Source organism: Andrena cerasifolii, chromosome 9 (assembly GCF_050908995.1).
Source record: "Andrena cerasifolii isolate SP2316 chromosome 9, iyAndCera1_principal, whole genome shotgun sequence".
Taxonomy (NCBI): domain Eukaryota; kingdom Metazoa; phylum Arthropoda; class Insecta; order Hymenoptera; family Andrenidae; genus Andrena; species Andrena cerasifolii.
The window spans coordinates 12,332,739-12,348,128 of NC_135126.1; the positions used below are offsets into that span (position 1 = coordinate 12,332,739).

At 48.9% G+C, this 15,390-nt stretch overlaps 6 protein-coding genes across 8 annotated transcripts; 4 read left to right on the forward strand and 2 right to left on the reverse strand.

Annotated features, from left to right (window-relative positions):
* Position 1: 1 nt before the first annotated feature.
* LOC143373039 (uncharacterized) lies at positions 2 to 2,478 on the reverse strand. The gene is made up of 4 exons (XM_076819821.1): positions 2,360 to 2,478; positions 1,469 to 1,699; positions 1,187 to 1,391; positions 2 to 1,021 (listed from the first exon to the last, which is right to left on the reverse strand). The coding sequence occupies exons 1-4, from the start codon at positions 2,427 to 2,429 to the stop codon at positions 520 to 522; spliced, it is 1,008 nt and encodes a 335-aa protein (XP_076675936.1). The 5' UTR covers positions 2,430 to 2,478; the 3' UTR covers positions 2 to 519.
* On the forward strand, positions 1,691 to 9,044 carry LOC143373035 (uncharacterized). Of its 3 annotated transcripts, none has more exons than XM_076819812.1 (6): positions 1,691 to 4,783; positions 4,857 to 6,261; positions 6,404 to 6,592; positions 6,746 to 6,835; positions 7,292 to 7,460; positions 7,555 to 9,044. In XM_076819812.1, exons 2-6 carry the CDS (start codon positions 6,108 to 6,110, stop codon positions 8,630 to 8,632), a joined length of 1,680 nt encoding a protein of 559 aa, XP_076675927.1. In that variant the 5' UTR covers positions 1,691 to 4,783; positions 4,857 to 6,107; the 3' UTR covers positions 8,633 to 9,044. The 3 variants fall into 3 exon arrangements, with proteins under 3 accessions (XP_076675927.1, XP_076675926.1, XP_076675928.1); XM_076819813.1 differs by having other exon boundaries at positions 1,692 to 5,068; positions 6,173 to 6,261; XM_076819811.1 differs by having other exon boundaries at positions 1,691 to 6,261.
* Positions 9,045 to 9,706: 662 nt separating this feature from the next.
* On the forward strand, positions 9,707 to 10,991 carry LOC143373042 (uncharacterized). The gene is made up of 3 exons (XM_076819825.1): positions 9,707 to 9,832; positions 9,905 to 10,189; positions 10,298 to 10,991. The coding sequence occupies exons 1-3, from the start codon at positions 9,742 to 9,744 to the stop codon at positions 10,675 to 10,677; spliced, it is 756 nt and encodes a 251-aa protein (XP_076675940.1). The 5' UTR covers positions 9,707 to 9,741; the 3' UTR covers positions 10,678 to 10,991.
* Positions 10,992 to 11,257: 266 nt separating this feature from the next.
* On the forward strand, positions 11,258 to 12,623 carry LOC143373197 (uncharacterized). The gene is made up of 3 exons (XM_076820187.1): positions 11,258 to 11,654; positions 11,793 to 11,941; positions 12,262 to 12,623. Exons 1-3 carry the CDS (start codon positions 11,258 to 11,260, stop codon positions 12,433 to 12,435), a joined length of 720 nt encoding a protein of 239 aa, XP_076676302.1. The 3' UTR covers positions 12,436 to 12,623.
* A 307-nt stretch (positions 12,624 to 12,930) lies between these two features.
* LOC143373043 (uncharacterized) lies at positions 12,931 to 14,406 on the forward strand. Its single transcript, XM_076819826.1, has 5 exons — positions 12,931 to 13,061; positions 13,153 to 13,287; positions 13,344 to 13,430; positions 13,660 to 13,750; positions 13,821 to 14,406. The coding sequence occupies exons 1-5, from the start codon at positions 12,971 to 12,973 to the stop codon at positions 14,167 to 14,169; spliced, it is 753 nt and encodes a 250-aa protein (XP_076675941.1). The 5' UTR covers positions 12,931 to 12,970; the 3' UTR covers positions 14,170 to 14,406.
* LOC143373041 (putative U3 small nucleolar RNA-associated protein 11) lies at positions 14,245 to 15,371 on the reverse strand. The gene is made up of 2 exons (XM_076819824.1): positions 15,230 to 15,371; positions 14,245 to 15,078 (listed from the first exon to the last, which is right to left on the reverse strand). The coding sequence occupies exon 2, from the start codon at positions 15,065 to 15,067 to the stop codon at positions 14,306 to 14,308; it is 762 nt and encodes a 253-aa protein (XP_076675939.1). The 5' UTR covers positions 15,068 to 15,078; positions 15,230 to 15,371; the 3' UTR covers positions 14,245 to 14,305.
* Between the last annotated feature and the right edge of the window lie 19 nt (positions 15,372 to 15,390).

Sequence of the window (15,390 nt, forward strand, 5' to 3'; positions counted from 1 at the left end):
AACGTGTTTGCCATATTCCTCCTACCTGGCACTCTTACTTCCCTTTTTTTTCCACGCAGAGCTGGTGAGATTGTGCGAAAGAATTTAGTATCTGCAGTCAGCTTCAGAGGTCACGAATAATACAAGGAAAGTTAACGGCAATCCTTTGGACAAGAAAAAAAAAAGCTTCGCGAAGATGAAAGGAAAGGGCGATCGCAATTGCGAGAGATCATTCTGACGGGGGTTGACGGGGACATGTTCGGCACAGCCTCCTCAAAACGAAAGAACGATACGTACTCTTATACCGTTTGCTTTGGTGCAGCCGTTCATTCGGATTCTCCTGGCTATTCAGAGCCGTTCGACGAGTAAGAAGAATCGAGGGCAGGGGGATGAAAAGAAGATACAAAAGGGAAGGGCACAACGATAATACCTCTGTCTAACTGATCATGGGGGAATACAGTCTACGGTGCGTTACCTTAAACTCTACGAACTTAATAATTTCCATCCACGGTCGATCGAGCCGAAGGGGAACGAACGCTCTCAGATCTCGTTGACGTGCTGGTGAATATTGTACGCCCTGCCACCCCGCCTGGACTCCTTTGGCACCGTGGCCAGGTGCGGGGCGACCTCCACCTCGCCTACCCTCTTTTCATCCGAACTTTTCTCTGCCGATAGCCCGAGGGGTTTCGAGTAAACGAACGTCGTCTCGGCCCCGATCGATCGGCCAATCATCGCCGAGCCCTTCAGTATGTTGTCCTGCGCGCTCAGCAATTGCTTGAATCGCTCGTCGTTCTTCTCCTCCTGGTCCCAGTGGGTCCTAGCCGACCTAGACGTCGTGGACGCCATTGGCCGCTGATTGGCCTCCTGGTTGTTGCTCTTGCCGGTCAGGTTCAACTTTGGATTCAGGTTCAGACCCAGCCACTGGGAGAACAGAGCTATGCCTTGCTCAGCGCTGGCGGTCACAGCCGCTATCAGCTCCTCGGTGTTCAAGGAATCCTCTTCCTCTTCCGAGCCCTCCGCGGCCTCCGTCGTCTCCGTGATTCTGCGAGGGAATTTATTAAAGAGGGATTAACGGTGAACATCGTTTGTGGCCGGGATGCAAGGAGAATGGTGCGGGAATTCGAGGGGTCCGTTTCGTCGCGGGTGAGATGCCACGTTGCCTGTGCAGAGGTGGTAGGTCGCGTTTCATTTTCAGGGTTATACTCACGCAGAGACTTCGACTTGCCGCACCACTTGATTGAAATTGAAGCATCCCATGTGGTAGGTGGCTTGCGGTGTACCCAGCAATGCGGGCTCGATCACTATGCAGCCGTCGTAGCCAGCAACGCTGTGCTTGATCGACGTGAATTTCGCGCATATCTGAGCGAGATCGGATAGCAGGTTCATGCACGTAGGTTTGTTGGCCGCGTCAGCTGTAAGACATTGTAATTTACCATCCGCTGCAGTGGGAGATCGCCAGCGAATACGCGAGCGTGAACGTGTCGCTCACCAATTTTAATGGTAGCGTTGTGCACGGGATTGTCGCCGTAGCTCAAGTTCAACGACACGTTCTGCTCGGTCTGCTTGATGTTGATGCAGGCCGGACCACCCAAGTCGATCGTCGCCGTCAGATTCAGGTCGACGCAGCACAAACAGTTGGTAGTCTGGCAGAGGCATTGCGACTGGGGCGTAGACGTCGATCTCCCCACGGCTTCCGGCAGATCCCAGGAGAGCAGAGTCTCTGCCGAGGGAAAATAAAAGGCGCCATGAGAGAAACTCGAGAAGAGAAATTGGAACGAAACGAAAGTCGTCGATCGAAAGTCAATGGAAAAAATCGCCGGTGCTTTCCATCGGCCGGGCACGTCCACGTCCACGAGTTTTCTCGCGATCGGCTGACATCGTTTCGACTTTCCTCGACCTCTCGGGACGTTGGTCCGTCAAAAACCATGTTACCACGCTCAACGAAACGCGTTAGAAGTGTGTCGACGGAGCAGCCGCGCGTCCATCCTCCAACTTTCTCGCCTCACCGGGACAAACTACGACTGATGCCTCCCAAATCAATCTTCATCCACCAACTACGAACACTCCCCGTATCTCGAATTAAACGCAAAAGTATGACGCGGCAAGGCGTAGTCGCGGCGAAGGAACTGCACCGAGAGTCGCGCGAAAAAATCCAACCGCCCGTCCTAAGAATTATTAAGCCGCGATCGCTACGCGGCTCGGCTGCTTTTATTTACCCGCGTGCCACGAACCTTCTCACCCGAGGAATCGCGCCTCGATTTTGACACCTGACTCGCTTCGTTCTAGGTGCTCCAGGGGGAGGGCGGGGAGCCGTTCGCAGCGTGACCGTACGGGAAACCGCGAGAAACGTTTCCACGGGAGCGTAACTGATCCTGCTCACCGAGAAATCCAGCCGAAGACACCACGACGACGGTGGTCAGCAGCAGCAGGATCGTGGACCTCACAGGCATCGCGTCGTTCACCGTGATTATTCGGCGATTGCTCAGGGATGAACGGTCCTCGCGGAAAGTGTCGTTGGAGCACGCCGGTCTAGCACACCGTAGGGAACTGTCAAAAGGATACCCGCACCGTTTGACGAGCAAGCCGGAGATCCTGCCCAGCAAGGAAGAAGCTTAAATCTGGGCACAAAAGCCGGGCGCGGGTCTCGGATCGGCGATCGGTCGGCGGTCGGCACGAAAACTGGCGACAGGATTGGCCACGGCGACGATGAGGTGCCACGCCATTGGCCGAGGTGCGGAGGTAACAACGGGCAAGGAACCTCATCTGGGTGACCGGGTGACCTCCTTCGGCAACCTGGTACCAGGAGGACTTCAGCGGTCGGTCTGGGCCGTGGGCCGTGGGGCCCGACAAAAACACGCTGTTCTTCTTTTCGGATGACGATGCTGGTACCGTTTATAGCCGGGCAGTAAAAGCATTTCCTTTTTCTCCATTTCTTCGATAATTCTCGTCGCTCCGGCGGCACCGAGGAATCTCCCCCCTTCTTTTGCGCGGCGCGGGGGCGCGCGCGACCGGTAAAAGTGAAAATTTCTGAAGGGCGCTTCAACGAATTTGTAACAATTTTCGAGCAATCCTTGATATAGGTAGCTCAGCGCGTATGCGCGAGAATGGGTGTCGAGTTTATCCTCCTCGTTCCCTTCTTTCGCTCGAGCGTTTGTAGCCGGGAACGTGACGTTTATAGCGCGTAATAACTGTAATACTGTACTCGAGAGCCGGGCTGCTCATTGCAGATTAACGAGCACCGACAAGCTGCAACCTTTTTCCTGCCTTCTTTCCACCGTTTCCTGGCAATTATATTTTCATCGCGTTAAAGTAGCCGGCTGCCTTTGCCTCGGATACCTTCGCTTTTTTTACGGGTCGATCACGCGTGGGCGCGGAACGGACGCGTCGAACGAAAGGGGAAGGTGGAACGTATGCTTGGTTGGACACCGAACGTGGAAAATCATTGGATTCGCGGTCGGACACCTGGTAAAACATATCGCTTCGCTAGAATTCGAGCGAGGCCGCGGAGCATTAGGTAACAGTAGTTCGAGTCGAGTGTTTCTTCGAAGCACGGGGAGCGCGAAGAGCGGAAGGACTCAGGCAGCGGGGATTTATTAACACCCCTCGATTTCCGTCCCCGTCTACCTGCCGCGAGCTACTCCTGATTGGATCGCGGTTTCGAAACGAGGCTCCATCTTCCCAAACAGATTATCCCGCGTCGTTACGTAAAAACTCGTTTCCCTTGCTGACCCACATCTCTCCGTCATCTGCCTCGTCAGAGGATCTAGCACCCCGGGGACCGTTTTATCTTAAAATACGCTGCAAGGCGAGGCGGGCGCACATCGCCGACAATTATTCCGCAGCCTTCCGCCACCCCCCGGTGCCTGAATTCCGTTGTGGAATCTCCATGCCGTCGGGCAAGTATTAACCAAGGTAAACCACTCCTGGCCACTACTTTCTTCGACCCACTAACCGGAGAAAGGCCCCTCCTCGACCACCAAAACACGGTTCTGCCCGAACTCTCGGAGGATTTTATCTCTCCGAAACGAATGCCCCGGCGTCATCTCCTCGGAGCTTTGAAAAATTACGCGGAAAGGCCGGGAATGATTAGTCGATCTATATCCGAGCCGCGATAAGAAGGCTTCCTTTATCTCTGGCTAGCGTTTCGTGCCGGCGTTTGGCGAACCTACTTCGACACGGTCGCGTACAAGACCGATGACCACTTTGCAGGTCGGTGAAAAGTTCGCGTTTTAATTGTACCGCGGACAGTAAAGGGGAGGCGCACGTCCGGTGAATGAAAATTGCCCGTCGCGCTCATTGTGGATGCACCGCGGACACTTCGGCGCGACATAATTTTATGGCGATAGAAATTCACGCGAAGTGGGACTGACGATTAGAACGGGGCCACTGGAGTTTCTATGTGGAAATTTATTCATCGCGCTGCCATTATCTATTAGCTGAGATAAGAACAACGGTAGACTAATGAGTCGAGATTAATTAATGCAAGTCTGAAGGGGACGGCGGTCGGGATTGAAGCAGACTGAAATCTGGTCGCCTGTGAAAAAAGTCCATGGATCTCCAAGGTGGCAAGGATATTCACCTTTCCTCTTTTATAAGCGACATCTTACGCACACAGCGTTTTCGTGCAAGGTGAATCATCGCGACAGTGCTCGAGAGTAACTCTTTCATTGAGGGCTGAGACTGTGTACCAGTTTGTGCGAACGTACTTGACCCTGATACCATTCAAGGAGCAATGAAACGTCACTTCCGTTCACCTATTGTCGTCGCAGCGACGAGGATCGCGCCGTGGAAGCTTGTTGGGTCGGTATGGAGCTCCTGCTGGTGGGGAATCGTCGTGATATTTACCTAGAGCGTATTAGAGTGCTTAATAATCGTAGCGTCTGCCGAGGCAGGTGGTGGTGGGTTGACCGACTTTTAAAGAAACCTTGGGGGGAGTTGGGCGGCATCTTCAGTTAGTCATTGGCCTCCGTAAGACGAAGAGTCGGAAAAAAGAGCCGGAGGGTGCGACGAAGAGAGACACGTCTTCTCCGAAGGATCACCTGTCTATCGATAACAATTCTTTACCTGGATTTCTTTCTCTATCGCGTGGGTGAGTACTAAGTTACACTCGACTAACTGTACCGCTTCCTCCGATGTCTTGGCGCTCTCATCTCCCTCGCTGATGCAATCGCTGATGCAAATGGCACTGAGAACATTAACATCCCTTAACTTGCGCGTAATTTACCCCTAATTCTTCGACTCGCTATAGTATTTACTCCGAAGTCGTTCGTTCGATTGTACCCCTGCGCAGAAGCTTCGGAGTTAATATAGAATCGAAGAAGGAACAACGCTATTCCATCGTCTTAAAATTATAAGCTCCAACGAGAGGAACATACCGAGGCGTATCGATCACCGTATACCGCGCGGTGACCATAGATCGCGATCAGAAAGACGATTGAAAGACGCGACGTAGAAGCGCGCGGTTCGCTCGATCACGTTGCCCGAGCAGCGAGCACCAGTTGAACGGTGAACTCCTCTGGAGACGTCTTTGACCGTGACCGTGATTGAGGTCAACCGGTCGACGGCAGAGAGGTTCCAGACCTCGCGCTAGCAACCACAGGTCTGCCAGCCGAATCCGAGAGAGAAGATCGTTCCTCCCACGTGCTCCCTGCTCGAAATGATTGACCGTTTGAAAAGCAACCGCGTTTTACTCTTTCCCGTGTTGCCGTCAACGAAGCGTGACACGGGGGACGTATTGTTTGAGGAGGTTCGCCACATCCGCCGTCTCTGCGTGACGCGCCGCGCGTTCCGTTACTTCTCCCGCTGTTCCAGCCAATTTGTAGACTCCACGCGCGGCGATAATTCGGTAAAGCGACTATGGAAATGACACTTAGGAACATTTAGAGCGCGGCAGGAATCCCGCGAAGTGCATCAAGTTTCTTGGGGCAGGAGATGAACATGATCTGCGCATGTTCTTTTAACGTTAAGTAGAACTCGCGAGATAAATGATACAGTCGGGACCACCGCGCGATGAAATTTAATGCTGGTCCCTTTGATCAACACCGAAATCGTGGCAGGAAGGTGGACCGTAGAATGCCGATTACACGGTTGCAGTTTAGCGAGAGAACAATGGAACTGATGGACGCGCGATGGTGCATATAGAGCAGAGCCCGCAGGAGATGTTCATCGCGATAGTAAACCGTTTGCGTTTCAGAAAGACCGGCAGGATGCGGCTGTCGTCAGTCATCGAGCTGTTGCTGATTCTGCTTCTGATCGCGTTCGCCGCTTATGGCAGAGTGATCGGTAAGGATATTGATATAGGATTACGGCCAGATATTGTTGCGGTACACCCGTATCGTATTTACTCTATTCCTGTGCCATTCGCGCCTAACGAAACTCTCGTCGCTTGGTACCGTGAGAAAATTTCAAAAATTTCACTGCGCAGAACGCAATCAGACAGAGCAACGAGCAATTAGGGATGCTGCGAACGGTTCCAAGCAAAGCGACACTGGGATATCGACGTTATCTCTGAAACAAGCGGCTGACAGCGTCAACAAGTACTGCACCTGCAACGAGAACATATGCAACTGCTGCAGGGACTTCCACATACCGTTGGTGCAGCTGCAGGGACCAGGTAATTGTTGTGTAATTTAATTGGAGGTAACAGAACGAGAATATTAGAAAGCATAACAGCCAGGATGACGAAACAACGAATACATGCTGCGTTACACTTGCTTCTCTAACTGTGCCCATAAACAAGTGAAATGAATCGTGCTCCTTGTTCCAGGATGCGCGTCCCTGCAATACCTGCAAGGTGACAATTTGGCGGTGCAGCTCAGCTTCGGCGACAACATTCTGACCAGCGCGATCGTGAACGGTAAATGCCTGTACCGTTAATTGTGCCTTTCGATCCTGAAATCTCGCGCGCCCGAAAAAGCTATCCGCATGAAAAGTGTGTTAATTGTTCAGCCGTTTGTTCGAACGGTCCCCTTCTGAATTGAGGAAGCGCGGCGCGACTTTCACCCAACGTGCGTATAAACATCGTCGCCCACCACCGCGACCCCTGCCTCGTCCATTGTAGAGGCTCGCTGTACCGAAAAGTCGATTTCTCTTCGAGATATGTACACACCGAAAACTAGATTCCACGTCGCAGCAAAGGTATTCATAACGCCTAGGCGTCGCTCGGTCGATTTACGCCCGTGTCGTTCGAGCGTCCAGGTGAAAGTCCCGCATACATTAAATACAGTCGTGAGTTTTCTAAAAGCCCCAATCCACGCGGTAGCTAGCCCATCGAATGCCAGATTCGATTCAGATTCGTTTCTTTTTTATTCAGGAAAAAGCCCGAAGCCAGTGTGCGTCCCATTGCCGGGAGGGTTCACCAAATTCTGTGGCAGGCTTTACTCCATTCAACGCGATGCGAAGAATCACTTCAAAGCCTGTCTAGGGCTCGAGCTGCAGTCCTCCACCGAGCTCGAAGCCAGTTTGCGCGTCAGCTGTTTCAGGTGACGAGTTTACCTGCCTGTAGAAGCAGGCTTCTCTTTAGGTTGACAATCTACCCCTCTCAGAGTGAATAGATAAATTGTTTTTCTATTCTAGATTTGGACCCGACGGTCTGAAGCTGCGTCCAGCAGAGCCACTGCCAATCGTCGAACAGGAAGCCGCGGATGACGACGACGACGATGACTTCTTCGGCTTGGGCTCCGACGATGACGACGACGACGACGAAACCGATGAGGACGCACCGCTAGCCAACTCGGTACCGAATTCTTCAGCCGAGGAGGACGAAGACGAGGACGACGACGAGGATGTCCTTGGATTTGGAGCCCTCCTGGACATCATCACGGGCGAAGACGAGCCCACCACGAAGAAGCCAAAGGTCACCACTGCTGCGCCTCTTCTGCAGTTCACGATCCCGCTTCTGACGAAGCCGACGTCCGTGTCGCCCCTGGAACCCTACGAAGCATCTACCGCTGGGAACAGCGTGGATGATGGTAGCGAGGAAGACGAGTATAATCAATCTTCTAGCGTCGAGGATGATGGTAGCACCGAAAACGATGCTAATGACTTCACCGCCACAGATACAACCGCCAACGAGGCCGAGGAGATCGCCACCGAGGCTTCTAATAAAATAGCCCTGTACGCGAAGCCTCCCAAAGCGCCTGCGAAGAAGCTAACCGTGCCAGAAGCGAGCAAGAAGAAGCCCAGCATCACGAGCACCAGCATCAACGCGATCGAGAACGATACGAATAAGAAGAAGAAGCCTTTGAGGAAGCCGGTGAAGGTGGAGGATGAAGATGTCGACGATCTCCTAGGGGATGATGACTTGGACGATGACGACGACGAGGATGAAGAGCTTCTGGACGACGACGATGACGAGAGGGATGAGGTCGAAGAAGATGATGATGATGAGAAAGACCACGAGGGTAACGAGGATGACGACGAGAAGGCTGAGGAAATCGAGGACCTGGATGACGATGATGACGACGAAGAGGACGCTATGATCAGTGCCCTCGTGTACGACGAGAAAGAGGGTGGGAAGAAGCGCAAAGTGAAGAAGAATCATCAGACCAGTGACGAGGACGATGACTCGGATTACGGACTGGGCCTTCCGGGACTTTTAGCGAGGAGCAGGCATTCGAGGAACGGTCGTCAGAGCAAAGTTATGAGGCTCTGAGCCTCGATCTTATCTATTACCGCACCAGTCATAGGATAATTCAGACCCGCGAGATAAAATTGTTCGAATCCTTTCAAGGGTCAATTGGGCATGGTTTGGTTTTTTCATTGTTGAATAATTTTGCTAAGCCGATGAATCATTGCTGGCTAGATTAAGAAACGTGGAGACTGATGAGTTCGTTCATTGTTTTCTGCGCTTGTAGAACGACTGTCGATATAAGAAAGAATGTTTAACCACGAGACCGAGGATCGGGAATGATCAAACGAATCGTGGGCACAGTCTGCGACCTCAGCCATATCGAATTGCTCGATTAGTTTAATGTTATTTAAGGACGGGCGCATATTTATACGTACTTATTTAATTATTTATTGAAAGTGTAATTTAACGAATGAAATAAACGTCTACTTCCTCAGCAATTGTGCTCCTCAGCTTCTTATTATAATGTACTGGGTAAGGGCAATTCTTCAATAGGCACAGAGTGTTTCTCTGGATTATAATTGCAAAACCTGGAGAAAATCGTACCCTGATAGCCAGATCTGGGCAGCAGAATCTGACATCAGAACCGAGGTCGTCTGTGTCCGCAGATGGCTGCGTTTTGAGGTGCAGAGCCTGATGCCAGTGCCTGATGTCAGATCGGCAGCAGATCCGCAGCAGATTCTGCCGTCTGCTACGGTTCTGACGTCAGACTCTGCGCTCTCATGCCAGAGACAGACCCTGCTACCAATCTGATGTCAGACTGGAGACAGATGGTTATCAGGGTAGGTAACAGCCGTGAAACAGTTATTGTCGAAGCGAGTTGCAGACTATAGTGTACAGAATAGGTACTATAGAATATAGCGTGAATATTCTCAAAATGACCAAAACATTTGCGACCCCAAAGCTTTATTAGACGTCTGCGATTGATTAGTCGTCCCTACTCGAAAGACGGTTGTGCAGCAGTGGCCACCTATAATCCCTTCGACCCTGCCCATCTTACTTTCTACTGAAAGTTTATGCATTATTAATGAGCAAGGACCATCGCGGTGCCTTCGATCCTCAGCCTAATTTCAGTCTCCGACCAGAAGAGAAAGGCGACGGACGTTTTTCTTCGGCTCCACCTGCGCAGAATCATGTTGGCCAAGTTGCTGTACGTTTTCGTCCTGTTCGTCGCGGTACAGAGCATGTGTAGCGCCACGTTCCATCGGAGAAGACAGCACATAGGTAATAAACAGCATTTACAAAGGGCCATAACTTGTATGCAAATCCTGTACCAATTCCATTCACTGCGAGCAGATATCGGCAAGTACAACGCGTCCTACTACGATCCGGAAAGTGGAGTTGGATTGAAAGCGGAACTGGAGGATTCTGGCAGGGATCCTCTGACGGCAAAGATTGGCTTCCGAGGTCTGCCGTGTCACTGCGAAAACCTCACCTGCTCCTGTTGCGCCGGTGTCAATTTAACGGCGATTAACTTCGATCGCCGCGCGTGCACCAAATTCACCTACGATCCATCCGAGTTCGCTATCAACATGGTGTTGAGCATGAACGAGAAGGAAATCTACACAAATTCTCTGTCTGGTAAGGGGCCATTTATCTTCGTAAACAAATAGGAAGTTTAGTTCAGGATCCTTTAAAAAAAGAAAAATTAGGAACTGCGCTTAAAGAAATGTTTCACTGACGTTGCAGCTAAAAATCCTCCACCACTGTGCTCCCCGATGCCCTACCTGCCCTTCGTCAACTTCTGCATCCGTTTGTTCGACATTCACACCGTCGATAGGAACCTGCACGCCTGCATCGATCTCGAGACCCGGATCATTGGCCAGCCGATCCTGATCCTGCACTTCAATTGCGTGAAAATGGGCACGGATGGAATTTCCTGGTCGAAGCCTGGGGAAGAGGATGCTGTCGCGCTGCAAACGAAGCCAGAGGCGAGCAAGCCTGAATTGAGCGAGCCAGAAGTGTACGACGAAGTGGACTTCGAGCAGCAGGACCTCGAGGTTTACGTAAACTACACGTCGACGTTGAGTCCAGAAGAGGAGGCGCTAATTGGCCAGCTGAAGCTCTGATCGTGACGAGGCATCGTCCTTCCGCGATGATTAATTGTACAGATCGATTAATTTATTTATCACGGAAACACTGAATGTCAACGGAGCAATCGACACACTCATTCAGTTGTAATTGTAGGCAATCCATATTTATTTATTTGTATTTATGTATTCTAATTAGAGTCGAGGCTGACACGAACGATGATCCCTCGTCACCTTTCTGTTTTATTCTTCTAAAGAATATTGTAAGCGAAATTAGAGTGGCGAGGATTATAATGAAACAGTGTTACTTCAATAAATGAACAGTACTTTGTATAAGGAGAACAGGTTGACGTTTTTTTTTTCAAACGAATCTACTTTCAGTCATCCGCAGCATCCTTTCCCACCCTTTCTTTTCCTTAATCGGATTACCAAGGCGATTTACTAGAAAATTAAACGCGGACGTGTGCAGCCCGAGCCGAACCTAAATTTCTCCGTAAATCGAGGTCAGACTAAGATATCCGTTAACCGACCAGTCGGGATTCGGCCGTTCGGCGAGCCGCGCTATCGGATGAAGATGTCTTCCCGCCGTAGCAGTTGAAGCGCTGATCAAGGACGAGCGATGAGGATCGAGTGGCGGTTGATCTTCTTCGTGTTTCTCTTGGTTCGGGGGTCCCTACAGTGGGCCAACAAAAGGGCCATTGGAGCGGAAGAAAGGACAGACGGGTCCCTGAACGACGGTATACAGTCGTTGGACGAGCATGCGAAGAAACTGCGAGAACTGCAAGCGTTGCTGAGGCAAACGACGAACTCCAGCTCGACCTCGACCGCTCAAATAACTGCGACGAGGCAAGGCCCTTGTCAGTGCGGAAACGGTGTATGCGGATGCTGCTCCAGAATTTTGTACGATACGTGGAAACAGAAGGCTTGCGTGAACGTGACGTATGACCCGGATGAGTTCAGCTTCACTGCAAAGGTCTCGATGAACAGTAGAGTTCTGTACACGAGGACTGTGTCCGGTAAGTGGGTCTGATTTTTTTTGTGGAATTCGAACGTAGCTCTTTTGTGAATCGAGAAGCTTTTAGTTAAGTGATACCTTTTTTAAACTAGCTCGGTGCCACGTTTGTGTAAGAATTTCTAGAGTATTTCTGCCTTAGGGAAGAACCCCCGGCCGATATGCGTGCCAGTGCCACGGATACCAGCGGTCAAGGCTTGTGTTAGGTTTTACAATATATATTTCCAAGGTAGAAATGTTCACATGTGCGTGAACATGGAGGGCAAGTTCGCAGAAACTACCATGTTTAAGGTGAGCTTCTGAAATTCGTCGGTTAATGGAAAGAGATTAGGGATGTGCGGGTAGCCGAAATTACGGGACCCGATTTGCGATTCGCGAGCCGATTTTCTTGATTAGAAATTCTTGCATCTGTTCACACTGGAAAATCACAACTTAAAAGTTATCAGATACCCGAGAGCCGACAACTTTTAAGTTGTGATTTTGCTGCGTGATCAGATGTTAGAATTTTTAAGCAAGAAAATCGACTCACGAGTCGCAAATCGGATCCCGTAATTTCGGATACACGCGCGCTCCTAGAAGAGATGTTTTCTAAATGATTCATGTAATTTCAGGTCGGACTTGATTGCATTAGATTGGGTGCTAATGGGTTTGCTGTTGTAAAGCCAGAAGACGGGGGTGGATTAGGTCAAATAGAATTCTTGCCAGGTGACGACAACGATGAGGATGAGGACGATTATGATTACGACGACGACGACGACGATGACGACGATCTACTTGATTTCTGAGGAAACCTAAGCTTCTGTTCGTGACCAGCGTGAAGTATTTAATGGTACAATTACAGTGCTGGGACTGGCCACTGCGAAGATAGAATGCATAATTACTGCACTCTTCGTTCTTGTAGACCTAAGAAAAAGATGACGAATTCATTATTTATTTCTATGATAAGTGTTTAATAAAGCTTTCTACAAAAGTATTACAAATCCCCAGTTGAGTGTACTTAAAACCATACACGTGCGAAATATATGTACCTATATAAAAGCATGAGATCGCTATTAAATTGATGTATTTAAATGGAATGAATTTCGTGGGCATGTCTGTGATATTGTACAGTGAAAACTGTTGCATTCGAAGCCTATATTTCTCTATTATATCTCGATAATCACGTCCTGTTCAGTAACCACCGACCCGAGAAGAAAATCCACGGTGTTGCCTAGTGAAACTCCAATGGTCGATGTTGCTGGATGCAATCGCGAGAGATACGAATTGTAAATGGAGTGAAGTCGTGAATGTACTGCAGTGAAAAAAAAAGTGCATTTGAATATGGTGAGCATGAATTCTAGAACGCAGAGTGTCCTGATTTCGTTTTGGCTGCACCTGTTCGTTCAGTGGTCTGGTGCAATCAAAGAGGAAAGTATGTTTTCCTTAGTTTTTACCTGGTGAAACATTCAGCTCCGCTTGGTTGCGAATACAGTTAAATGTATACGATATTAAATATGCATTAGGTGGTCCGATGCCGAAAGGGTTCCTGGCTCACAGGGCTGTTACATCCCTTCAGAAATATTGTACCTGTCCAGTGGCTTACTCGTGCTCCTGCTGCCAAAGCGTTATCATTCTATACACGAAGGCTGAAAGAAATCGTAAGTTCGTACAGTCGTGCGGTGTGATTTTTCTACACAAGTTAATTTTTTTACAGTGTGTGTGAATTTTACATATCAAAGAAACGGACTGAACATCGACGTAACGTTAAAGTCCACCACTATAAAAACGAGAAGAGTCACAGGTAATAATTCCGTAATTAATGATAGTAGGACTTAAGCCGGGACTCCACCTGAAAGCTATGCTATGCTATGTTATGCTATGTATTCTATGTTTTATAGCACAGCTTAGTTTAGCTTTTGGTGGAAGTGGTTCCATAAGAAGGATGCATTGAAGCTAATTTCTAAATTAGATGAATTCCCGTCTTTATCGAGCAAGCGCATTATCTTTTAACTCGAACTCTTTTGTTACAGATTATAAGCCCTTAAAATTCTGCATTAATGTACCAGGATGTCTCTTCTCTTCCGCGTGTATAAGCGTTTTGGAACTGAATCAGTTTGCCAGGTATAAAACATTTAGCGTCACTTCTACTTGCTTCTGTCTTCGATTGAATTCGTTCAATCTTTACTTGAAGATCGATCACAGCCTGCCTTCGACTGGACATCTTCAGCAAGAAACGACTGTGGCAAATAAACTATGACTGCGTCAGCATATTGACGGAATTGCCTATGGTGGCAGGCAACAGCACGATGAAAACGATGAACGGAACTGGAGGATCTTCTGGAACGACCATGAAACCTACATCAGCGATGTCCACCACCAAAATGATGGTGAACACAACGACCATGATGCCGACCACGAAAACCACGGTGTCGGCCACGACAGTAATGAAAATCGAATCAGAAACTGAGGAGACGACTCCAGATGTGGAAATAATAACAGTACCAGGTAGCGCATCCACGACGATCGTGGATATCGATTGAACGATAGTTATGGCCATTGAAGCGTGGCGGTGAAATTACCTAGGAAATAGTAGAAGATACATTAGTTGAATGTACCGAGGGCGAGTTGTGGTGGGATTTTATTGATTAAAAAAACATTTTAAATACATCGGATAAATCATCGTTTCCTTTCATATTTCCATTTGTAAATGGGAGCGGCATTCTTTGTACCCCGTTGCACCAATTTCGGCTTCGTAACTTTTCTATCCTTCAACGCTCTTTGCATTTCTAATTTCTGTTGCACGACAGTCAATTCGCGCTCTCTGTCAATCCGTTTCTGCAGTTCTTTATAAGACATATGCTTCTGCTGTTCAATCTTACCCAGCAGAGTTTTATCGAATTTTGGCAGCTTCATGTCCTTCAGTCTACTCAATTTGGGTCTGTTTGTGCGTCTAGATAGCAAGGCTGGATGAGTGTCCAATCTTTTGGCTAAATCGAAGTCCCTCAGTTCTTTGGAATCATTGATGAAGAAAGTGTGCTTATTTTTAGTCTCATTTACGGCATCTATCATGTGCAACTGACTTTGAAGCTTGTCTATTTTCTTAGCTTCTATGTTCCTTTTGTGGGCTACGTATTTGATGTCTTGAGTCTCCATTAATTGTATCTGCTCCGGCGTAGAAGTGTCATCTTTGCTCTTTTCCCTGTGGACTCCCTTTTCAACTTTGGAGTTGATCATGTGAAAATAGAACTCATCTGGATTCTTGTTAAGGGCACGTCTACGGAGAAGCTTCAAGGTCTTCTGTTTGTCGTGATGGTCCTTAGCTCTGGCGACGTAATCTTTCTTCTTCTCTAGGAGACCCAAATGCTGACGAGATTCGGGTTGATGCCTTTCCCGATGAGTCTTCTGCGTTGATTTTGCGGCCTTTTTCCACGAAGACATGTTGCTTGTACCTAAACGATTAATAAACAATGTAACAGATGGAAAGAAAATGCCCTTCCGTTAATCGGAAAGTAAGCCTGCAGTAGCATTCGAAATTTATAAGAGCTTAAACAGTAGAACGATACAGTCAAATGTAATAAGTTTCAGAAATTGAATATCTACCGAAGTTTTAAAAGAATTGTAGTATTATTGTATTGTGGATATCGTGATACTGCAGAACATAACCGCAATTGCGAGTACAGGTTAGGTCTAGGATTTAAATCCCCCAGATCAACCTGACCTGTGCAGTGGAGGGAACATTCAAATTAAAATGCCATTGCGTA

Coding starts and splice junctions, on each gene's coding strand:
- LOC143373042 (XM_076819825.1), top strand. CDS start 9,742: ATGTTGGCCAAGTTGCTGTACGTTTTCGTCCTGTTCGTCGCGGTACAG. Junction 9,833..9,904: donor TCGGAGAAGACAGCACATAG/GTAATAAACAGC, acceptor CACTGCGAGCAG/ATATCGGCAAGTACAACGCG. Junction 10,190..10,297: donor CTACACAAATTCTCTGTCTG/GTAAGGGGCCAT, acceptor CTGACGTTGCAG/CTAAAAATCCTCCACCACTG.
- LOC143373043 (XM_076819826.1), top strand. CDS start 12,971: ATGGTGAGCATGAATTCTAGAACGCAGAGTGTCCTGATTTCGTTTTGG. Junction 13,062..13,152: donor TGGTGCAATCAAAGAGGAAA/GTATGTTTTCCT, acceptor AATATGCATTAG/GTGGTCCGATGCCGAAAGGG. Junction 13,288..13,343: donor CACGAAGGCTGAAAGAAATC/GTAAGTTCGTAC, acceptor ATTTTTTTACAG/TGTGTGTGAATTTTACATAT.
- LOC143373039 (XM_076819821.1), bottom strand. CDS start 2,429: ATGCCTGTGAGGTCCACGATCCTGCTGCTGCTGACCACCGTCGTCGTG. Junction 1,700..2,359: donor GTCTTCGGCTGGATTTCTCG/GTGAGCAGGATC, acceptor TTCCCTCGGCAG/AGACTCTGCTCTCCTGGGAT. Junction 1,022..1,186: donor CGGCAAGTCGAAGTCTCTGC/GTGAGTATAACC, acceptor ATTCCCTCGCAG/AATCACGGAGACGACGGAGG.
- LOC143373197 (XM_076820187.1), top strand. CDS start 11,258: ATGAGGATCGAGTGGCGGTTGATCTTCTTCGTGTTTCTCTTGGTTCGG. Junction 11,655..11,792: donor GTACACGAGGACTGTGTCCG/GTAAGTGGGTCT, acceptor TTTCTGCCTTAG/GGAAGAACCCCCGGCCGATA. Junction 11,942..12,261: donor CAGAAACTACCATGTTTAAG/GTGAGCTTCTGA, acceptor ATGTAATTTCAG/GTCGGACTTGATTGCATTAG.
- LOC143373041 (XM_076819824.1), bottom strand. CDS start 15,067: ATGTCTTCGTGGAAAAAGGCCGCAAAATCAACGCAGAAGACTCATCGG.
- LOC143373035 (XM_076819811.1), top strand. CDS start 6,108: ATGGTGCATATAGAGCAGAGCCCGCAGGAGATGTTCATCGCGATAGTA. Junction 6,262..6,403: donor CGCTTATGGCAGAGTGATCG/GTAAGGATATTG, acceptor TTCACTGCGCAG/AACGCAATCAGACAGAGCAA. Junction 6,593..6,745: donor GGTGCAGCTGCAGGGACCAG/GTAATTGTTGTG, acceptor TCCTTGTTCCAG/GATGCGCGTCCCTGCAATAC.